Source organism: Sphaeramia orbicularis, chromosome 9, assembly GCF_902148855.1.
Source record: "Sphaeramia orbicularis chromosome 9, fSphaOr1.1, whole genome shotgun sequence".
Taxonomy (NCBI): Eukaryota; Metazoa; Chordata; class Actinopteri; order Kurtiformes; family Apogonidae; genus Sphaeramia; species Sphaeramia orbicularis.
The window spans coordinates 14,276,058-14,301,398 of NC_043965.1; the positions used below are offsets into that span (position 1 = coordinate 14,276,058).

General features: G+C 38.7%; 1 protein-coding gene across 2 annotated transcripts in view; it reads left to right on the forward strand.

Moving 5' to 3' along the window:
• Positions 1-329: 329 nt before the first annotated feature.
• col27a1b (collagen, type XXVII, alpha 1b) overlaps positions 330-25,341 on the forward strand; it is a 114,999-nt gene continuing 89,987 nt past the window's right edge. For both annotated transcript variants that reach the window (XM_030143547.1, XM_030143548.1), the window contains exons 1-5: positions 330-595; positions 5,701-5,765; positions 10,500-11,809; positions 16,904-16,957; positions 24,766-24,819. In XM_030143547.1, the coding sequence (XP_029999407.1) occupies positions 543-595; positions 5,701-5,765; positions 10,500-11,809; positions 16,904-16,957; positions 24,766-24,819 (1,536 nt within the window). In that variant the 5' untranslated portion in view covers positions 330-542. The remainder of the gene's footprint in view (positions 596-5,700; positions 5,766-10,499; positions 11,810-16,903; positions 16,958-24,765; positions 24,820-25,341) is intronic.

Consider the following 25,341-nt stretch of genomic DNA (forward strand, 5'->3'; position numbering starts at 1 on the left):
GTTTTCCTTACGGATTTTTCTGGATGTCAGCTGAGGGCGACAGAGGGAGGTGTTCCCCATTCCCGCTTCTTAAGATTTCCCTCAGTCCACAATAAACTTTCATTTTGGGAAGTCGACACACATACACACATCCACATTCACACACACACACATCCACACACACACACAGCGTCATGTCGTCCTGCAGCGGTTCCCGGGGAAAGCCATACTATTCGACTTGACGTTTATTGCAGCGTACTTTACAAGAAGAGGTGGAAATACAGGAAGCGCACAGGTGGAGCTCTCCGGAGCGTCTTTTTTTTTTTTTTTTTTTTTTTTTTTTAAATAATTTGCTGTCATCCTCGTGGAAGGAGAGGAGATGTCAGAGGGAGACCTTTTCACCGGTTTATCCCGCGGTTAATTCTGTTTTTGCTTCCGGCTTGGACAGTGTTTACTCCTCGCGCGACCCTCAAAGGAACACCTGGGAATGGAAAAAGTTTGCACGCGGATCTGCCTCGTCTGGACTGTAGTAAAAACTCCCAAGAAAGAATGAAGTAACCGCTATGGAGCCGGACAATGCCCCGTACTCCAAACTCAAGAGCACTGGAGTCGGGGGGTGAGTCAGTTTAATCCAAATCCAGGATAAAACAGATTTATTTCCTCCTTTTTTTTTTTTTTTTTTTTTGTTTCATTACTTAACTAGTTCGCTCGCGCTCGTCAGCATCACCTGTGTTTGTATTAGTGCGCGTGGGGCTAGCATTTTTTTTTTTCATTTTTTATTATTATTACCATTGTTAATAATATGTGTAAGAAGTCTAAAATGCTTGTAGTACACACTGAATTGGTTACAAATATTTAAAGGCCAGTTTATAAAAATTAGGCAGCTACAATTGTGAACAGGTGGGACGCTTTAATAGGCTGCAGGGAAGGACTTATGGAAACAATTTTCCCTGCTCTTCAGACAGTTCAGGGAAAGCCTGAGTAGTCAGCTGTACTGCTCTTGAAGTTGTGTCTTTGCAGCTTGTATCAGAAAGCTGCCAATTGATCTGGGACTGATTTGAAGGGTATGTATGAGAGGAGGAGACATCCTCATACTCATCCTCCCTCTCCTCCCACTCTTTTTTTTTTGTTGTCTTTTCCTCCTCCCTGCTGTGCATCTCACTCAGCTGGTTGGCCGGATGTCCCATTGGGAGGGGGGAATAAAAGTCACAAATGTTGCATCATATGACCCTGCTGTATATCCGAAAGACAAATTGAACCCCCCTCTCAGTCATCTTCAAAGTACTAAAACTAAAACTATGCAAAATAATCTACCACAAGTAATAGTTCTGCTTCCAAAACTATGTAAACAGTGTCACAGTTGTACACAAAGTAGTCATTTTGCAGTAAAGTGGTCCCTGCCAGTGTTTTACTGTCATATGTAATGTTTTTGGATTCTTATTAATACTGTGTTTATGTGTGTGTCACGTTTTACTGCTCTATATGTATATACTGTCAGATAATTTCTGCATTGTATCATTATATGCATCTTGTGTCACTGTCCCATGAGGACCTTGTATCAACTTTTAACAAGCTCAGAAAAACAGTTGTGGTTTTGCATGTAGTAGTTTAGGGGTGTCATTTTAGTTCAGGAGCCACATTCATCACAATCTCATATAAAGCGGGCCAGACTGGTAAAATAATAACATTATAACCTTTAAATAATGTCAACTCCAAAAATTTCTCTATGTTTTAGTGTGGAAAAAAAGTCAAATTACATGATGAAAATGTTTACATCTACAAACTATCTTTTAAAAACATTTGGAATAACAGCAACAACCCTTAACAACTTGAAAATTCTTAAGAAGAATAAGTGCAATTTTAACAGTGTGTTTAACATGTCTCAACTTCTCTTTTACACATGTTCAATACAATTAACAGATCACAGTGGATGTACAAATACACAAAACATCTTGTAACAGGCATAGTATTGTTAAAATTCCACTTATCTTTCTTAAGAAATTTCAGTTTGTTCATGGTTGTTCATAGTTCAATTCAACTTTATTTATGAAATGCATTTCATGCACAAGGCAGACTCAATGTGCTTCTCAGGTATGTAACATAAAAAACAATCATAAAAAAGAGAGTGCAAGTGCAAGTAAACAATCATATGTACGCACTTAATCTCGCACATTCACACCCACACAACCACCCATGCACACACACAACTCAACAGAACGCTGTCGAAAAAAGATAAGTTTTTAAACTGTTTTTAAAAATGGCTACCGATGTGGCATTTCTGACAGTATCAGGCAGGGTGTTCCATTTGTGTAGGGCACATACACTAAAAGCTGCCTCCCCTTTCTTGGATCTGGTGTGAGGGACGAGTAAGTTGGCACTGCCTGTTGACTGGAGTGATCTGGCTGGGGTGTAAATGATGAGCATATCTGTGATGTACTCAGGTGCAAGGCCATGTAGTGCTTTGTAAACCAGGAGCAGGATTTTGAAATAGGTTAACTAGTGTTACCAGTGGTTGTTTTGATCACTCACATTGTTTATGAAAGGATAGTTTATAAATGTAATTATTTTCATCATAATTTTTTCACTCTTAAACAAACAAACAAACAAAAAAACTGTCAAAAATTTGGAGTTGTCCTCGTTTATATGTTATCACTTTGGGCTTTTTGTGGCTCCGGAACTAAAATGAATTTTACATCCTTGACTGTTAATGTTATCAGTATGTTGGCATTTCACAAATCCATCCTGTCTGCTGGATTGGACCCTCTGGCGGGCCGGTTTTGGCCCACAGGCCATGTGTTTTACACCCCTGTTCTAGCTAATCCACAAGGATTTATCTATTTTAAGAAAGAACCATCCACCACTCATAATTGAATACTTAATCTAGCATCTTATCCGATAGAAATATGTAGTTTTGACTCTAAATGGTATGAAAAATCATGAACTGGAAGGAAACTAAAGCTGTCAGACAAATGGAGTGGAGAAGAAGGTAGAATATTCTACCTCTGGGATGTTGTGGGGTTCCACTCAAGTAAAGAGCAAATACCCTTAGATTTATACTTGTGCTTGAGTAGTTACATTCCACTGCTACCGCTTTCTTTTCTATGTTAATGTTAGTATTGTGGGAGAGCTTTGAATGTGGCGTAACGAGTGGGGAAGAAAAGTTTAATAGCTTCAGCTTTCAGACACTGTGCCAGTGGTTGACCAGTACTTTTCACCAGCTCTCTGGAAAACCACACATTTAAAAGGTTTCCTGAAACTGCCCTGAGTATGGAAGTTGTAACCAAACCCATGCCAATGAAAAAATTCTTGAACAGGCATCCGGTTTCAGCAACTGTGTATACATAATCAGCACTGAGATTGTGACAACTAACATTAACATGGAAATGATGATTTAATCCTTTTCTGAGAAAATTCTTCACATTTAGAGACATGCCTGTCTACATTACTACTGCTAATATTTGTCTTGAGATATAAAACACCCAGACATCAGTAGTGCAAAATTTACTGCACATCACTTGAAGTTAAATTATTGTCACCATTATTATATGTACAGTGACTTTGTAAGTTTACAGTCTTTCATAGAGATTTCTGCCCCTTTTCAAAGCCTACTGTCAGAACATTGATAGATAGTACAATGTGTAGTATGTTGTTTATCCACTCTAATCCAACCCAAATCCTGATATCATCATAGCATTGGTCTAGAAGTATTATTTCCACTGTTATATATCATGATGTTTTTCTTCTGAAGTGGTAGGATGTATATTTTGATAAGACGAGGGACTGTTTTGTGGGATTGTCAAAGGTGGCCCAGTGGGAGCAGTCGCCTCAGTCCTGCTGAATGCTTGCTTATCTGGTCTTCAGTGAGATAAGACAAAGCTTGTTGTCTAGAAACAGATGTTAGACTTTTTAAGCCAAGCAGAGCTGTTGCAGATTCTCTCCTGCCGCAGGTCTGATCATTGTGGTGGGTTGAAAAGCAGGAAGTTCGACATTTATGCCAAATGAGTGGAAAGTGTGTGCTTTGGTTTTACGTGGTTTTGCCTAGAGCCTGCACATTCTGTTCTTTTTCAGTGTTGTTTGCAACTTTTCATTGATACCAGGGATTTATTGTGGTTAGACCACAAGTTCAGTAATGAGATAATCAAACAGTTAATCTGCATGTGCTGGATTAATAGACTGCTTTGATCTTTGTTCACGCAATCATGGAGGTTTAAATTGAAGACTAAGGTGCTTATTTCTTTTTTAATTTTTTTGGGTGCATTTTATTAGACATAAAATGTGAGATTCTGGATGGTTATAAACACACAGTGCACCATCTGTTCCTTTCTGGTGAAACAAGCTAGAGTAAAGAAAATCCGCAAGAACAAAGCTATGACAAGGAAAAAAATAAGATGTTAATTTTTGATTGTTTTGCAGGTTATAGTCTAAAGCAGTGGTTTTCAACCTTTTCAAGCCTGAAATTTCTAGTAATTGATAAAAAAAAAAAACTACTAACAAGAATATTTTTTTATGATTTCATATATATTTCATTATAATTAGAACACCACACAGTTTTGCTAATAAAAATCAAGTTCTAATAAATTGCAGGATATAATATCTGAGAGGGCATATCTTGATTGACCTGATCATATGACCGCATGTGTTACTACGCTTCAACCTGCCCGCACACTGAAAACCAGACCAAACGAGAATGGAAAGATTTCTTCACCTGCCTGGCCCCGCTAAGACATCTCCAAGAGAAAAATGTCTCGGTTTTGAATGTCTGGGGTCACCAGAAATTTGAGATGTTAAAATGGGGTCACGAGTCAAATAAGGTTGGGAACCACTGGTCGAAAACATAGATGCACCCACGTTTGCACAACTATATGAGAAGGTTCTGAGTGAATGTAGGTGGAGCCTACACTCCAGTTCTGTAGCTCAGCTTTGTGCTTCGTCTTAACCCTTTCATGCATGAATTATGGAAAAAAGTATCTAGATTATTTTAAATGTTATTTTGTTACTCAAAATTAGGCTAAAGTTAAAACACATTTTGAATTTTTTTTTTCCTTAAATATGGTTTTATTAAGAAGATATTTAACTGACAGCCAGGAAAGTACAGGTTTTGGCTTTTTTAAATTAAATAATTGCCTGCACTGGAAACTTCATGATGCAACAGTTTTTTCAGATGCATGTTTTTTTTTTTTTTTTTTTTTTTATGGAATGTGCTTTGTGGTGGACTTTTTTTTCTTTTTAAATAAAGCTGTGAAACTCTTGTCCACAAACATGGACAGAAAACCCATAGGTGGGTCTTAGGAGGTTAACTTTATGAGATCATAGAGCAGCCCATATTCTAAAACTAAGATGATACTTTTTTCATTGTATACCTTAGGGTCTATAGAGACTGCCCCCATGTGGTTTGGAGAATATTGCCTTTATAACCCTTTGGAAAGTGAGCTTTAACTATGTGTCCACAAATGTGGACATCATGTATGAAAGGGTTAAAGACGCACACCTGCAGTAGACAAGCAGCACAGTAGAAAAAAATCAGTTCTACCCACATATCCTGTGCAACACTGTTATTGGCTGAAGGTATACAGAACATAGAAAAGATGAAAATATGGGCAGAGAACAGTCAGTCCTACATATTATACTTTTAAAAACTATTATCAATAAGAAAGAGTAGTCCATTAGTTCAGAATTACTCCTGCTTCAATTGCTATGTTAACCTTTTCTCTTTCTCTTTAGGAAAGTTCTGATTCTTCGGACTATACTCTGTTGTGTCTGCTCTCTAAGACTGGCACAAGCACAAGGTGAGTAACTTCAGGGCAAGAATCAGTGGTTTTTCTTATTTAATTATTTACTGTGTGTAAACTCATTTCAAATGGGCTTTGTCACAAACTGGAACGAGAAAGTTAGCAGTGTTTTTCTCTGAAGACACAATGATGCTTTCAGTTGCACCACAGATCAGTATTGATAGTCTGGGTGTCTGTTATCCTTGATTAAAAACTGCTGTCGGGGTTGGTAAGTGCAGTTGGCTGAATGGAGTGATCAGCTGTCCTTCCTTCAACTGAACATCTGTCTCCATTATAGGCTGATCAATCAGAGCCAGAACCTTACTTTAAATAAGTCCAGTATTTTTTGGGAATATTTTTTGAGATGGGCTGCTCTTTCAGTATTCTGTCTTTGAAGATGTATGAGAATAACCAGAAAGGAGAATATTTTAGCAATTTTCCTTGAAGCTGTGCAGCTGAATATTCAGTACACACCCCAAAAATTTGCAACATAAGAGGAGCTTTCACAAATTCAGGAGGTGTGTTTCCACATTTTTTTGTCACAATTAGACTTGAATGGAAATTACCTAATGACCCATTAAGTATTTTCCTTTTTGACTTCTTTGAGTTCTTTAGTCTCTTTGGCCCTAACAAGCCTTATATTCCTGTCTGATGTCTTAATACCAGGCCTGAGGTATTTCACCACCTGTCAGCACTGACTCCCTCAGGTCTTTACTTCATAGTTCAGATTTGCTCATTCTTATAGTGTTTCATATTTAGCTGTGCCTTGATAACACGTGCAGGCAGCATACTGTCACATAAAGTAAAAACCTTAATGAGTGTGTGGTCTGATTTTACTGTTAAACCGGGTTTTTCCCTAGATGCCTTTTTAAAAGTAGAAGCCACAGATCTCAATGATGTCCGTGTCTGTTTCTCTGAAATTCTGCTTTTGTCTGTTTATGTTTTCCTTTCATGATGATGCTTTTTATCTTGGAGTGTTTCAGATTTTTATATGTTAATTAGCAAGAAGTCAGATCCTAATTGAACTAAAAATATTTCCCCTACCGAAGTTGAAAAAACTGCAGAACACACAGACAGCATCTCATATCCTTTCTGCACCAAATATGAGAGGAGACAGTTTTTAAGATAATTATAGAAGATGATTGCTCCGTCACAATTATATTAATTAGGTTGTCTGATAAAGGACAGTCTTTCACCATTACGCATTATGTTATGATACACTGCAGTCTTTTCTCTGTTTGCGTCACAGTTTGCTTCATTAGACACTTCCACCAGAACTTCACCTGTGACAGATAAAGAAAATTTGAGCATAGGCTGTCTGATTTATTTTTTTCATTAATTACACATCCTGTACAAACATAACATACTGCTTTAGAAGGGGCAGAGCACAACATAAGCCTGCATTTTTGGAAGATCACTGTGAAAGTATTTATGTGTTGCTATCTTCCAGATGGTGGCTCACCCGTCAGTGTTGGGAATCAAACCGTCAACACTGTATTACTACTTGGACCTATTTTCTACTAACTTCAGATCCATCCCCTCTTATCTTGCACATAGAAAGCACAAATAAAAACATGAGGATAGATTTACCTTATGGATGTCAGGGATGGTGAAATCCCCCACTGCTTACTTAGAGCTTTTAAAGATGTCATCCATTTTAGTGTGGCATTGGCTGTATCTGAGTCATCTTTTGACTGAGTTTCAGGCCTTGGTAACATTTGCTCACCAGTCAGACATATTCATGCGCTGAGTAAGAGGCCAACAATTCACTCCCTATTCCTGTAAAACTTCAAAAAACATTTTTAAATGCACAGTCCCTGGAAGAGCTCCTTCATTTTCCTGTGAGCACAGCTGGTTGGGTTTATCTTCTTATATTAGGTGTTAAAAGAGGTCATGTAATCTCATGATGAAACTTTTTCTTGGTGTATGAAGAGATTCATATTTCCTCTAAATTGAACACTTTGCTGGTGGACTTGAACTTTAAAGCAGCTGCAGGAAGTGCGGAGTTTACCATGACTGCATACTAATAATTGTAAACGCTGGAGTCGGTAAGGATGAAAAAAAACCCCCAACATTCTATTGTCTTTTACTGCTGTTCATTAGCAGTGCTTTGACTCCTAAAGTGTGTTATTCTCAGTTCACTCTTTTTTTTGGCTCATCAGCAGGTCAGAGAACGCCGTAGGCATCCTGCCTACCGGCTTGGATTTGCAAAGGATAACAGTGCCGAGCAGATAACAATTTACAAAATGAGAGAACAATTTTGCTTTCCTTATACCATATTAACAATTCAAATCTGTGATATATGGGCAATTCAGCTGAAGAAGACTTTGTTCTTTGTTTGCTTTCTTTTTGATGTTTCTTTCATTATGTGTATTTTTTCACTTGAGCTGACCTCCCTCTGTCTGCGCGCACTGAGCAGGCTTTCCCTCCTTTGAAAAAGGCTAGTGTCTATACTTTTTTTCTGCTTGACTAAACTTTAATTCATCATTCAGTCATTTAGTTCAGTGTTGCAATCATTTGTTTTGTATTAGTCTAGGAGAGCACAGATATTTGAGACGTGTATTTAAGTCTTCAGCTTCCACACTGCACAAACTGAGAGGATTATTATATAGTATTCACAATATGTTGATTAGCCTAAGATAATCAATTCCTCTCAGCTTATTTTCCAACTAAACAAAAAGCCTTTTGTTTGACATTACTCATGACTTGCACCGGTGCCTAACAATAGACAATAGTACGATAATGGGAACGTTTCCAGTTTGTTTTGATGCTTGAATCGAAAGCACATTTGATTTTCAAAGTGCGGAATGCTGTGTTTGTGAAAATAATATCCTAGGATTATAGTAACCTGGGTGTTGTTCAATCTGCATGTGGGTGAGATTTATTTTTTCTTGTTAGAGGCTTAATCGTATCTTACTTAACATTTAACTCATCATCCTCTATACATGCTCTAATGAGTGACCAACTGGCATTAACATGTTTTATGAGGGTCGCACTAGAGCACTGCCTAAGAATGTGAATTTATGGCAAAGAGTGCACAAGATGGGCTGTTTCTTGCTACGCAGCAATGTGGATTTAATTAAAGTCATACACAAAAGTGTGGATCCAATTAGGAGCAATATACCAAGCACTGTAATGTGTGAAAATTACCCACATTTTCCTCCCATGAGATGCAAGTAGCAATTAAAACTTGGAGACAACCCTCTGCAGTTTATTTTCATGAGTGCAGGTCCCTTACTGTCAAGCCTATCATCTTTAATCAGCAGATATTGCAAGATAAAGTGAGATGGCTTTTCTGTCCCTGTACTAATACACTTCTTTAAAAAAAAACAAAAAAAAAAAAACACCATTGTCCTCTCCAGAGACCGGTTCAGCCTCCACTTCCTAAGATTGCTCTGATTAAGACTGATGTAACAATTACACAATTTGCGGCAATCACCTAACTGGATGTTGATGTGTGGCCCTATTGGAAAGGACTTTTTACCCTATTAGTCTAGCTTTAAACTTGTGAACTCCCACAGCAGCTTGGCATCAGATATTTTAACACCACACACATTACAGCAGTTATGTTTTCTGTAGTTTATGCTTATTATGCAGATAAGTGTTGCTGTGTGGAGAATATAGACAGTAAAATTTGTGATCCTATTCACATTTTTCTTTTCAAGTTTGAATCATATGTTGTATTAAGTCGTGGGGCTTTTTCACAGGTTAACATCCAAACCAAAGTGTGAACCTAGTGTAGTGTTTGTCGTACATGATATTCATGGGCAGGTGGGGGTATAAAATATAGCAATACCAGGATTCTGTCTAACCGATTTCTCGAAGACTGTTATTCGGAAGACGACCGATTCTTTTCAAATTTGGTACACATTTTCTTTAGTGCAGTGCACAGTTTAATGGCTGAATTAAAAATATTTTTTTTATGAATATTTGAAAATCTGATCTCAGAAAATTTGTCCAACCAATTTCTCGAAAACCATTCACCCAATTTAGCAAAGTGCGATCAGTTTGAGCTGAGCTGCACTTGTCATTCTCATCAGAACCTTGCATTACATAAGTACATCCTGGTATCACTCGCTTCATGGGCTTTTTTTCTCTATACTTGACAGTGATTAGATTGTTTATAGCCAGACATACATATGACATGGTCTGTTCATTTCAGCAGGTAGGTTTTTCCATTTAAATGGAGAAATATTAATGACCAGATTGATTTTGCTGCCAATAAATTCTTGTCAAGAGTTTACTACTTGCAGCAATAATAGATATGCTGTGATATTTTTTGTAGAATGAATGTTGCAGCTGCATTGAATTGTTAACTTTTTATTACTTCATCAGGGCATATTATCTCTAGTAAAAACTTCCTCTTCTCCCCTTGGACTGTCATGGCTCATTTTTCCTTCTTCCTCTTCCTTTTCTTCTTTTGTTTAGTCCTGTGGTAGCCTCCTGTAATTGTATATCTGAACCATACAAAAAATGTTTTCGTACTAGAAATGAACTGGACCTTGGTCCAGTTTGGTGTGGACTGAGACAACCTCTTTGTACTGGACCAAGGTTCAATTGTTTGGTTTGGCCATGTTTCACACCTGTGATTTTGGTTTGGATAGAAGTGAAATATGAGAAAGTCAAGACCAAATGAGTTTTGTGTTAAAACTGCCTGAAGCTGATTAATAGACCCTTTTCTACTCATAGTTTACACAATAATGGAAATATAGAAATCTGTTACTCATTTCTTTCTCTTTTGTTTCTTTGAAGATGTGGATGTTCTTCAGCAGCTAGGGCTTTCTGGCCGAAGGACAGAAGGGTCGTCATTGTCAGGCACCCGATCCGTCCCTAATGGCATCATCCCCTTCAAGTCTGGAGTTATCCTCACCCCGAGGGCACGTATCCAGGTGCCGCTGCACACTGTTATCCCTGCTTCCTTAAGATCCAACAATCTCTCCCTGATCCTCAGCCTGTCTGTTCATCGAATCAACAGTGCCTTTCTTTTCTCAGTTCTGTCTAAGAAAAGGAAAGTACAACTTGGAGTTCAGTTCATACCTGGGAAGGTTCTGGTTCATGTGGGGCAAAGGAGCTCTGTGAGTTTTGACTATGATGTCCATGATGGACAGTGGCACAATCTGGCTCTGGATATCCAGGGTCAGCAGGTGTCCTTACACACTTCTTGTGGAAAGAGAAGCGTACATGCAGACTTACCTTCTAAAAAGGAGGAGGCCCTGGATCCAGAGGGCTCTTTCCTACTGGGCAAAATGAACCACAACTCGGTGCCGTTTGAAGGTGCCATTTGCCAGCTTGACATCTATCCCTCTGCTGAGGCAGCTCATAACTATTGTGATTACATTAAGAAACATTGCAGAGAAGCTGATACATATCGGCCTGTGTTTCCAGCCCTGCTACCTCTATTTTCCACAGATCCAAACATTACTGTCACTCATATAACTCCATTGTCTTTGACAGAGCTTTCCAAAAAGGCCCAGAGACTAACTTTGGCTTTCACAGAGGAAAACACCAGGACTACGGTTCATGTTCCAACTGACCGCTCTGTGATGCTGAACAAAACATCTGTGTATCAGACTTTAAGCCCTCTAAAACCTGGTGCTGTGTCTGTTTCTCCACCAGTTCATCAAGGGTTGGAAAGCCCGCTTAAATTTCCAACTCAGACTGTTACGTCGTCTCTAAGGATCAGCATGACGCAAGAAAACCTGAAACTGACTTCACAAGGCAGTCCCGGAAAGGACACAAATCAAGGATATAGTTCTTATCAAAATATGGATTTACCCGCATCCAGAGTATCATCAGCGATAAAGTCAAACCTCCAGACTGTAGCAGCTTTAGCACAGGGGTCATCCTCTCCAAACACCTATCCTCCTCATAAAATACAGTTGACCACACCAGCTCCAAAGAAACCTGAGCCAAAAGTGACCAGTGTGCAGGATGCCAGACCCACCTCTCTAATTCTAGTCACTCCAGCTGCAGCAGATGACTTCCAAACATTTGACCTGGAACCAACCCGGTTTTCATTGCTAGCTGGACCACCTGGACTAAAGGGAGAACCAGGACCGCCGGTGAGTGTGTGCACAACAAATGCCTGATTTTTATGTATCCTCTTCACTTTGATTGTGAATAATTGCATCTGCAGCTATTTTGTTTTATTTCATTGGCATACACACGACATAAATAAGTTAATTTGATTATGATAAATAGACTACATATTTTACCCCTGGCTGTCATATTTCAATGCTTTTGGCCAGTGTCTTAATGTCGGTTTGCTCATCTTTGATGTGTGGAACTGTTACTGATTTGGACGCTGACGTGTCTTTTGTTGGTGTCCACATCAGCATTTTGTCAATCTGGAAGTCACCAAGCACTGAAGTCTCCAAAAACATTTGTGTATTTGACAGATGTGTTACTGGCAAACAGGGATTTCATGTTGCTCCATCCCCCCTCGCTAACATGAAATGTTTGCATGTGGTGTTAAAGCTTTCCTAGCCTGTTCAAATTAGTGATGATGAATGTGTGATTTCCTCCATAGCAGTGGGTTAGCCTTTGCCAGCCAGAGTATGTCTGAATGAATGGGCTGGCAGTGAGGTGTTAGATTCCTCTAAGAGGGAGTGTGGCTGATCAGAGAACTGATACTTTTAAAGTGGAGTCAAAGGTTGACAAGGAAAAGGCACATGTACACAGTTAACCATTCAAACTAAAAATACAGAGCTGCATACAGTATAGATTTAGTGTGTTATTGCTTTTATTGAGAGCAGTTGCTGTTCATTTTTTATTGCCGTCGTGTACATCTTGAATTAAGAAAGCTGTGGTTCTGGTAAAACCTCCAATTATAGACAGTGATTCACAGTAAAATCTAATTACATGTTGATTCATTAAAAGTATAAATGCCTGGTAACATGCTCATTTGGTATTGCAGGCCTGCCATTTACCATCAGACTTTACCATATTGATGTCTTTTTCACATTTTTCATCGCATTTTTTATAGATTAAATTCAAACTGTGTCTTGTGTAAAAATGCTGAAACTGAAAAATAACTTAAAGTAGCAGGTGTGTGAAAATCTATCTGTGATAAAGTTAAATATATGGCTGAATACAGTGGTTAGAGCGCAGGTGTCAAACATGTGGCCCAGGGGCCAAATTTGGCCCGCCAAAGGATACAATCCGGCCCGTGGGATGAATTTGTGAAAAAATTGCAAAAATTACACTGAAGATATTAACAATCAAAGGTGTCAAAATCATTTTAATTCAGGTTACAGACACATACAGTCTAATTAGATTTCACGTGGGTCAGACCAGTAAAATACTATCATAATAACCTATAAATAATGACAACCCCAAATTCTCTCTGTTTGTTTGGTGTAAAAAAGTAAAATTACATGAAAATGTTTACATTACCAAACTATACTTTTACAAAAAACGTGAATAACCGGAACAAATATGATCAAACGGAAATGTCCTAAGAAAAGTAAATGCAATTTTACCAATATTCTGCCTTTTACTAAATGTTTTGTGTGATTGTAATGCACATGTGTAAATGATAAACTGATAAAATGAGGCAGAATATTGTTAAAATTGCACTTGTTTTTCTTAAGACAATTCAAGTTGTTCATGTTATTCAGATTTTAAAGGAAACTTTGTAGATGTAAACCTGTTCATAATATAATTTTACTTTTTTCACTGTTATTATTTTACTGGTCCGGTCCACTGGAGATCAAATTGGGCTGAATGTGGCCCCTGAACTAAAATGAGTTTGACACCCCTGGGTTCGAGGTTAATCAAGTATTTGACATTCCTCAACCAGTGCTGATGTAGATTTGTGTTGACCATGTGGTTCTGCCAAGCTGTGTCCCTCAACTGAGGAACAAAGTGGTTACTCACATTTTCCATTGTTAAAGCCTGTGTTGGTCTTGTATTAGCTCATACTGGACAAAAAAGAATGTTTTAAGTAAAACTTTCCTGCTTTGGCAGTGAGTGAAACCGCAGCTCAATTTCTCAGAACATTTGTATGAGAATGCACAAAATTATGATGACCATTCGCATTGTTGCTGATGTTTGATGTTATCTAAAATTAACATCAGACAATTTCAAACATGTGGTTGAGTTATTTTATTGATGACTGGACTTGAGTTTGAGTCAAGCACGACTTTGAGCTTGCTCACAAGATTGGAAATGTCAGAAAATACTATGACAGACTGCTACAGCTTTTAAAAACATACTATTAAAGCTGTGACAGATTAAAAGAATACTTACAAATTCTTAATCAAGCTTGAACCCTGAGGGAGGAGTGATTTCTCAAATATTGCATTTTTACTCCACCGCCTAACATTGTCTGGAGCCAAAGCATATTAAGACACTAATTATATGCAGATGTATCTGATAAACATATATTTAATTACTGTGTGTTGAAATATAAATGATAAACCCTGGGGTTCCTGGAAGAAACACTATGGTATGGTCATTATTAGTTTGGACTTTATTGAAGTGCCATAAATGTAGTAAAGTTTATTTGAACTGTTTTGGAGTTACTATGTTGAAAACAATGCTCTGGATCAGCAGTAAAACAAACAAACCTGCTTATTACTAAAGAGATGATCAGCAATTGAGTGTTTAAACAAACCAACCAAAGCAAACATGTTCATCGTTTGTTCTTAATGACTAAAGCAGGTAATAAAAGCCTGCCATTGTACAAGGGGTGTTTATTCACTTCCAAATAGTAAATAGTTTTGTGGATATGCTAACATTTCTAAACGTGTAGTAGGTGGATGCTAAATACCCATGGTCTGATTTGCCTTTTTACCCCTCGGCCAGCTTCAGGCCAGAGGGGCAGCTAGATGGCCTGAGAGATAGCTGGAGAGTCAGCTTGTGACTGAGGGGTTTGATTCCCTGGACTGGTGGAGAGTTATTTCCTGATGTGCCCTTGAGCAAGGCACTTAACCCTCCCATTTGCTCCCCAGGTGCCTGACATGGCGAGGCCACTGCTCCTAGCATGCAGTGTGTGTGATACATGATCTAGTAATGGCAGAAGGCAAATTTCAGTGTGTGATGCATGTTTATGTGTATGACAAACTACTACTGGCAAAATAAACATTCTATTCTGATTGTTTTGTTATCTGTCCATCTGTGTGTTCGTTCATCTGTCCATCCATCTGTCTGTCCATTCAACAATGTAATCGCATTATCTGAAGAATGCATTGAGATATCGGCACCAAATTTATACTGTCAATGCATCTTGGCTTGGAGCAGAAGCCTATTGAACATAGATCACCATAACCTACTTTTTCAAGGTCAAATGTCTTTGTGTAGTTATAATATCTGAGTACTTTCAAATATAAATATGTATGTAATAAGTTTTATGCAAAGACAATCTAATCTAAATTATACAGCAGTAACTTTCAAACGAATCTTACACTATATTTGGCCGAGGGGTATTAAACGTGTGCAGCAAGTTATGTTATTATAGGCAATATGCCGTTTCCTGAGGAAAGCTTCATCTTTAACCCTGTTGGTCACCTTTGCCTTTAAAAATACCCTTGTTGCCACTTGTCTGGATTCATTTCTTCGTATGAACATTAATCCTTTTCTTAATCCACTAGGTTAAAGTTGTCCTTGCACAACTCAGATCATCATTTTGCTGAGAATTTGTATCTAAGTAAAATTAGCATTGCAGCTAAAATATCTGCAAATGTGATTGTATTGGAAATTGAATCAACTTTAAACCTTGTAGATTGATTCAGAAATTCAGCAGGAATACCAAACCACACTATATACTAATGAAAACATAATTATTATATTCCACTTCTGTCAGTGCATCCTTCGCATTGGATCTTTTAAGTAATGCCCTTATAAATTCAATAAAGCTGTATGTGTGCTGAGTTTAAGCACGGACTTGGCTCCCACCCAAGTGTAGTATGTAACTTGGAATATATATCATGTGTTGACAGCCTGATTTTTGCAGTCTAAAGAATCCCAATGTTGCTTAAAACGCCTTTGGCTTTTTATATTGTATAGTGGCTGAAAGAGTATAATTGCAGCTATTGGTCCTGACCGAGTCAGACAAAAGTGCTCTATACATCAGAGATTATTACAGTAGTCCAGTTTCAGCTGGCCTCCCTGAGTGGTTTGTAGGCCCATTTTCCTTTTCTTCTTAATTTAAACTTTGAGGCATGGGAAAATCAAGTAATCCCAACATCTCAACCAAACCCAGGTTCCTCAGATTGACCCCTCATTAGATTTGACCTTTCAGAGCTTTGCTAACCCATGTATGAAATTGTTTTAAAGCTTGCCGATGCTCATAATTAATGTGATTGGCTGAGGCTGGATCCAGTGCTGACCTCCCTGCCAGTGCTGTGAGTCAGACTTACATGTGCTGTAGCGGTTTTAGGCTGAAATAATACTGGCTGCAGAGGGACAGAGCTGCGCTAACCTCTAACAAGACATTCTCATGTCTGCCAGCGGCTTACTGACTGACTGGGTGCTTTGCAACTTTGCTTGTGAGAAAAAGTGCCACAAATTAGGATTTGCTGTTGAAATATCTAAGGCCTTGTTCAGACTGCCAGCTCAAATCTGTTTTTTGGCTTCAAATTGCTCAAATCAGATTTCAGTGTGTCTTTTCTGTCACTTGCAACACAGCATATCCAGTGAGGAAAGTGCTGAGAAGAATCTAAGCTGCTGCTAGAGGAGAATTGAAGGCAACCTAGTGGACAATGTCTGTGGACAGACACTGAAATTAATCGTCTGGAAGCACTTTGACAAGCTTCTGCACAGGCAAACCAGAAAGGAAGGCGAAGCTGAAAATCTGTGAATCTGTGTCACCAGCATTGCCATGTAGTTAGTGACATGTGTATTAATTACCACAGAAACCCAAGCAGACGAGTTGGTCTTGTCTGGATCACAAATGTAATTGAATCTCTCAGCAACAACAGTATGGACTCTGTCTCAAAGAGCTAATGTGAGAAAGAATCCGATTTGCCTCTAGTCTGAACATTGTCTTAGAAAAGTGACTTTCCTGTCTCACATTTGAAATTTGATCTAACTTTCAGTATTCAGTGTTGCTGTCTCTTATAATGTACACAAACTGCATCTGCTCATGTTACTGTTCTTGTAGACTTTCTTCACTTCCCTGACGTTCTTCATGTTTTACACATTTTTACTTTTAGGGCCTTCAGGGACTTCCAGGATTGCCAGGAAAACCAGGAAAAAGGGGCCCACGGGTGAGTGTGTCCCCCTCAGCACCAACAATTAAAAGTTGCTTGTTTTTTCCATTTCCACATTATAGGTTTCCTCCAGATCCATCACAAGGATTATACTCTAATGATGCCTTCATCCTGTAACTCCATTAAATGCACTCTGATAGGGAAGACTTTGAGGTTTTTGATCAAGTACTCGGTGACATCTTTGGCTTATGGAGCTTTATTCAAGCTGACTTTCGTTTTCTTTGGCTCTGGGTTTGATCAAGCTGTGCTTCTCTGCTGCCAAGGTCCATTTGTAAAGCTGGAGAGCAAACAACCATAAGTTATACATTTGTGGGTTGCCAGTGTAAAATTAACTGAACACATAAGGTAGGTATTAGATGAACCTGAAAAAATAAGGTGACTTTGTGTGTATATATGTGTGTATTTCCAGAGTAAGTCCCTTTATCCATACATAAACAAAAGCAGAACTTAAAATAGGCACAGGTCCTAAGTTAACATTAGTCAATGCTCCTAGTGTATTGGAAGGAGCCCTCCGGTGCCATGTCTTTCATTTTTGGGCTCAGTGTCAGTCTACAACTGTGCGCTCCTGATGGTCTCAATAGAGTGCAGATGTTATTATAAGCTTATATTTTCAGAAGAGAGAAGAGAGAAAACACTGGGAGATGATTTGTCTCAGGGGGACAGTTTGCTGGTTTCAGTTCTTTCTAAGACCTTTTGCTGAAGGTTTTGTGTGTACTCGCTAACTTTTTTTGATGAATGAATGAAGCAAAAGAGCTGGAATTGGACTGAAATTGGAAGAAAAATGAATAAATGTAGCAGAGCATGAACTGAAGACTCTGGAAAATGATGAGCTACTTGTTGTTGGTTGTTCCTTCATGGAGCTGCTGGGGAAGTACTCGTGCGTCTGGCGGTTGTACGTATGAGCTACCTGCCGCGGCTCGTGAGACTCTGCCCTGTGGTCAGGCCCCTGAGGGGTGGGCTGTGGGAACCCAATCTCTTTAAACAAGGAAGAAAGAGGGCTTTGTCCCCTTCTTATTAAAGGCATTTAAGACCCTGTCTGGAGCTCAGCTGCTCTATCCAGTAGTGCACCAACCTCTATAGAGTTCATTCATCAACAAGCTCTTGAGACCCTACTGCAGGCCGCTATGACTCAGAGGGGAAAAAAGAGGTTACATTGGGTTTTACTGATTGTTTTTGTGAAACATCTGAATTTTTCCTGGATGGTTCAAGTGATTAGAAATTCCCCACAACACACACGTGACCAACTGAAAGCTCCTAAGTGGACTAGTTAGCCACAAGTTGTATTCATTCTTCAAAGAAATTGTCTGTAAGTAGCAGCACATAAATCTAGGTTTGTTTTAAAGGGGATTTACTGGCTAGAAGATTAAAGGGCTGAATATTGGTTTATGCTTGTGTCATAACTCAGAAGCAACTAAAATTTTATCATCCCCACGAGTTTAGAATAATACAAAAAAGAAAGTAATAAAGTGTGTGTGTTTGCTTCAGGAAATTTTGTTGCAGCTTCAAGTAGATACTCCAACTCTGGTGTAGAGAAAGTAACACCAGCAAATGCATATTTTTATGTTCATTCCATTATACTTACTTGAAGTGTTTTTTATGCTAACAGTAAAAGTTAATGTGTTTAATGTGAAAAAGGCACCTTTTCCAAATACGTTCTGATGTAGCTAGCTCTTAACTCACTGATCAGATTTTTTCCTTGTGTCTTCTTGGATAGTCCCTAAACGCACAAAAGTAGATGGTAATAACCAGGTAGTGTGGACCATAGGTACATGCGTAGATGCTGCATAAACAACTGAAACGTACGTCAGTGTCACTTACATTTTACCTGTAGACATACAAAATAGGGGAACTTAAAAAAGCACTATGTTTACATTACTTTAGAGTATTTTTACATGTAGTTTTTAAATTAATGCATTTTTGTACATTTTTTTCAATGTGATTTATACAGTTTATGAATGTGATTTATATTGTATTAATGCTAGTGTATCCTGTTTTTAGGGTGACTCTGACATCTGTCCAGGCACAACAGATGAAAAATAGACTTTAGGCTAACACTGGTACATTTACAGTAATGTTGATGAATGTACATTATCCCTGTCAAATAAACTAATGCATTAAATTAAATTAAATGTTGAAGTGTTAAATATACCCCTTAAAACAAGTTCCATTTCAGAGACATTTATTCATAATTGGATAATTCAGTGTATGAGTGCAGCACAACAGCTAGAGTATATGCAGTGTATAACTATTGTGTGCACTAATGAAGAGGCCAAATTAGTATTCCATGAGTAAAAAACATCCCACATTTTCAATGCAATGTAGAAAGATAATGCTCCACTTACCCCGTTTATTTCTGCCATGCATGTCACATGCTTAAATCTCTTTCTAGCCACATTTTGGAGCCCATTTTATTCACTCCAAACTAGCTCATGCAAATGCATCTAATTTCCTTTTTTTTTTGCAACAATTCAAAATCACCTGATACTAAAACTAGTGTTGTCTGAGCAGTGTCATTGGTCTGTGACATGTAGACATTCTTACTCATCACAAATCTTTCCTGAAGCCTTAATGACACAGCAGTATTAAGGCTTTACCTCTCTGGCAGTAAAGTGTCATGTCTGACTGAGCAGACAGTCTCACCACTGCTGCCACCGAACAGCATCGCTTACACGTGAGAGCGTCCACGTTCCTTGATCCAGCCATAAGCCCGGCAGAACGCTGCAGAACTGAGAGTTCACCCGGGCCTGAAGGGGAGGCTTGAGAGCAGATCAAAGAGGGCTTTGTGCAGAGAAACTGACCTGCCAGTGTGCAGTCAGTATGTGACACTGGGCTGCTGTGAAATTGGAAACATTTGCATAATTGCTAAAAGAATAGTTTATGCGATCATGACATGAAATAAGGAGTTTATGCAGAGTCATGCAGAGGAAGCTGAGTCAGTGTAGAAAACTGAATTAATGTGTGCTGTAAAATTTGGATTATTTTGAAATCAATTATATGTGGAGTGACGAATGAATACTCTCAGTGGCTTGATTAGGTTTTTTTCTTGTCATTATTTGTTACACAGACATTTTCCAATGTGCTGGACTTAATAGGGAACACATTTAGGGTTGAAGGGGTTCAAGTGCGTTCACAGAAGATGTGAGAAACAGCCAGTTTACTCAGATGAGTGAGTTTTCTTTCAGTATGACAAAGAATCCAGAGAAATATATGTAAGTTATTGCAGTTAATGTCCAGTTGTTTAACCAATTCAGACTGGGGTTATCATGATATTGAAAATTATCGTACAGATAATTTTGGTTTGCCATTTTTGGTTTGGTTTGTCTATTCTAATAACTTTGTCACCACTGTAGTTTAAGCCTAATGCGTTCAAGTGCCATTTATTACACTGAATAGGAGTTCTAAAATATATTACATTTATGTTTCAAGTGCTTGTTGAAGAATGTGTCGCAACAAGATAACGTCATTAAAAGTGTTCCAGTTGAACAATGTGGAAATAATGATAAATCAAGTTATTTCTAATGCTTTTAGACAGCTGTTTTTCCAGTTGTAGACCTAGCAGCTGATCACAATCCCAGGCCTGAAAACATCTTTATCCACTGATGACATGACAAATACATTCATTCTGTATCTGCTTAGTCCTTGAGGGGTTGTTGGGGTGTCAGAATCTATCATGGCCACCAGTGGTTGAAGGCGGGGTACACCCTTGATGTATCACCAGTTCATCACAGGGCTGACACATACAGATGAACAGCCAATCATGCTCGCATTCACTTATGAGCAATTTAGATCGACCAGTTAACAAACAGGGAGAACATCCAAACTCCACGCAGAACCTTCTTGCTGTGAGGTGACAGCGCTAACCACTGCACCACCGTGCCACCTAACATGACAAATAAGATACAAGAATGTCAAATACTTTGCTGTGACTATTTCACATTCATGTCAGCAGTGATGCACATTTGTGTCAGTTGCAACACATGCTCATTCATCAGTCTCCAGAAAAACAAGGATTCAACAGCACATTTGGCACTTGAATAAAGTCTGTGTGTGTTTCCATATGTACTGTGTTCTCAAATGTATTGTGTTACTTTGGCACTGCTCATACACCAGCCAATATAAACAGGATGTGCACAATGTACCCCTCATATTTGATTGACGTAAACATTACATAAGGTACTCACTGATAACTCACTTGTTTGGCGATGGTACTCCACGTCCTTCAGTTTATTATCTTTCTAATTCCGTGTCCTGTCTTGTCACATAAAACAGGGCAGATTGAAACACAATTAACCAACATGTCTGACACTGTTGTTGTGATACAGCTTCTGTTCCGCACTATTTAATTGGTTCATGGCTTTATTTGCAGTGTGAAAATGTTGCCTTTTTAACATTCATTCTGAAACACTTGTATGAAAAATACATACTGGTATGCAATTAAAAAAACTGTCCTTGTGTGCAGACCTTATTTTATTCTCCCTGTAACAACAGTTTTAATAATTCAGTATAATTAAAATCCCATTACCTTTAAATCTGAACCACCAGAAAAAGGGGGAGTAAGTTAGAAAATAAACACATTAATAGGACTGGAACATGTACTGACAATTATCTATATCTGTGACATTAGGTAGGCAAAGATAATCAACATAAAGTGGCTGCAGATTCTCAGATGTGTGGGATTTTTTTTGTCCTTTTTGTTTATCATTATAGTATGTTCATTACAGTATATATCACTGTTTTGCTTTGCTTATTCAATTAATCCAAAACTGCAGATGCAAAAATTACACACTGGCTTTTAGGGCAGCACAATATTGTTAAAAACTGACTTTGCAATTTTTTTTTTTTAACCCTCCGATATATATTGCGATATGAAAAAATACTCAGGAGGATATAGTAGCTGTGTGGTGTCGCCGTAAATGGTCAAAGAAATTAGTTGTGTTTCCTCTTCCTGTGGCAACAGGTGCAAGACACTATTAACACAGAACATGTGTTTAAATATCATCTTTCTTGTAGCTGAAATAGTTCCAGATAACTGACGTTGCTTTTCTTTTTGGCATCTTGTCTTCGTTTTCAGTGATTTTTCTCTTGTTCGTTGCTAATTTTTCAAATTTGTTACCAGCGACTCACTCCATGTGCAGGGGCGTGGTCTGCTTCGGCAAACTGATAAAGAACAATTATGATTGGTGGATCGCTGTACGCAATGTGTGTCAAGTACTGAGGTTGAAATTAGATGAGAACACGTTGAGTTCATTTGCCTCGTACATTGCAGGACCTGCGATGTGACTACAGCGCACATGAACATTGCGATGATGATGCTCAAATGATATATTGTGCAGCTCTACTGGCTTTACTGTGTGACTATATATAACAGGGGTCTCAAACTCATTTTCTTTCAGGGGCCACATTCAGCCCAATTTGATCTCCAGTGGGCCAGACCAGTAAAATAATAGCATTATAACCTATAAATAATGACAACTCCAACTTGTTGTCTTTGTTTTAGTGCAAAAAAACCCCATTAAATTATGAAAATACTTACTTTTATAAACTATCCAAACAAAAAAGATGTGAATAACCTGAAAAAACTAAAATTTATTAAGAAAACTAAGTGCAATTTTCACCATATTAAGCCTCAACTTATGATTTCTACATGTGCATTATGGACCGGATCTACAAAGACACTAAATACTAAGTAACAGGCAGAAAACATTTCAGGTTGTTCATATTTGTTCAGGTTAGTCACATTTTATTGTCACAGGATAGTTTGTAAATGTCAGTATTTTCATAATTTAATGTTATTTTTTCCACTAAAACAAATTAAAAAAAATTTAAGTTGTCATTATTTAACTATAGGCATAATGTAAGATGATTTTTTTCACATCAAACCGAGAAGAAAATATGGAGTCATTATATTCTGTATGTTATTATGCTATTATTTTACTGGAGATCATATTGGTCTGTATGTGGAACCTGAACTAACATAAATTCCACAGCCTTGACTGTGGAATTTACTAATTCATCCCACGGGCCGCATTGGAACCTTAGGCGGGCCGCATTTGGCCCCTGGGCTGCATGTTTGAGACCCCTGATATATGATGTCGGGAAGGCAAAGCATCCAAGCGTTTTTAATTTGGATTGTGATGAACACTCACACAACACTATTTTTCCTTTTGTACTTTCTAGAGGAGGTGTCAGCAGGTCTGTTGCAGGTTAATGGTCTGTAAAAACAGTAGCCCCCCACGCGTCACTCCTGTAAAAGTTATTGGCCCACATCGTAAACCCGGTCACAGCTCTGGCATACAGGTGCCCTTCACTTACTTCATGTGCAGGCCGTAGGTGTGTCTGCCACGCACTTGTGTTTGTACAGACCTGGCATTTCATCGGCACTTGTGAGCTTTGTTGTGTTTGTGTACCATTGGCCTCTAAGCGCTCAGAAGCTCATTTCTGTAATGATGCTGCGAGGGTCTTCATTCCTCTTCTCACCCACTCAAAGATAGATGGACAAAGTGACTCATCCTTCCCATTATCCTTCATCTCCACTGGGGAAAACACCCACCCACCTTGTCATTAACGTCGTGCCTCCTCACCTTATGTACTTGGAAAGTGTAATTTGTAATATTTTGTCTCAACCTCCTTTTTTTTTTTTTTTTTTTTTTTTTTTTTTAACCCGTCTCCTCCTCCCTTTCTTCCTATCTGGAGATAATGGCTTCCATACGTTTTAATATCGAGCTAGTGAAAGGGGGAATGCTCCGAATGGCTGAATAGAGGAGGAGAAGGAAATCTGTAGATGAGCTTCTGTTAAGTGTCTCCATATGTCCAGCAGCAAGCGCCTGCAAGCAAGAGAGGTCTGGCCAGTTTGAGGGGAAGGAGCTGCCTGGGCTGTTTGACTCCTCTCCACAGTCTGATAATAGAGCGGAGATGAATAACAGGCTGGATCACCCAACTGTACACTTGCACCTCCTGGCCTCCTCTGCCTTAAAGTAATCCTATCCCTCACTTTCACCTCCAGCTCAGGGGAAAAGGTCTCTCTCCTCGAAACCCATGGAAAGTCTGAGCAGCTCAAAGAACGGACAGAAGACACAGTAGCTTCCTGTCCGGGCCATCTGAACATGTTTCAGTGCTTTCAATTTTGCTGCGGAACATTTTCCATGCTCGGCATTTTAACCCCACTCTGCACCGCTGAACTGAAGGCTTCTCACTTGGATGCTTCAGGAAGTTGCGGCTTCATTTTTCCAAACAATCTCCCTTTGCAGCTTGCTTAAATTTATGGATCCGTCAACCAATAAAAAAACTATTTGTCTCCTCATTCTGTGCTTCTCTGCATCTAACCACCTGGCCTGAGTTGCAGGGGATGGTCCATTTTGATAAAAGATTTAGGACGGGTAGCACAATAAATCACACCTAAGCACATTATAAATCACAGATACCCAGAGTGTGTGGCACAAAGCTATTGAGGGGGGTGTGTGTGTCATGATAGATGAGTGGCCTTCACTTTGTGGGACCCCAGAAACTAGTGGAAAAGTGAAGGGATGAGGAAAATCACATCCATATGTCATAACTTGGACAGACAGGCAGACGATGGGGGCAGGAGACACAGTATGTCTCACAAAGCACCTACACACAAACACAGGGGGGACCTCAGGGCACCGTTGACCTGTCCCATAACACAGAAAGGCAGTGGAAAGGAAACAATATGGGAATACATGTGGGAATACCTCACATTTAGCACAAACTCCCCCATTAGCTGCTCAGTGACCCTGATGCTCACCTTTAGTCTGTGTCTTCCTTCATCATGTGTGTGTCTGTTTCAGGGTCCTCCTGGACCACATGGAAACCCTGGTCGTCCTGGATCTCCTGGACTGAAGGTACAGTACTAATAAATCATGAACTTGATGTCAAATTATATGTATATCTGATATAAGGAATAGGTAAATGTTAGGAAAACCTATTTTTATTAAACGAAGACTTAATTTGATGAAACGTTTTAAATGTTGCATGACAATTCAGAGTCAATCAGAAACAACAAATTATTATGATCCCATGTTATCACTGTAGGGCAGGGGTGTCAAACTCATTTAAGTTCAGGGGCCACATACAGCCTGATATGATCTAAAGTGGGCCGGACCAGTAAAATAATCCAAATAATAGGATAAGAACTCATAAATAATGTCAATGTCAGTTTTCTGTATGTTTTTGAGTGAAAAAAGTAAAATTCTGTAATGAAAATGTTTACATCTACAAACTGTACTTGAACATAAGATGAACAAATATGAACAATCTTAAAATTCTTATGAAAATAAGGGCAGTGTTAACAATATTACGCCTTAATTTATCATTTACACATGTGCATCACAACTTACAGATCACAGTGGATCTACAAATACACA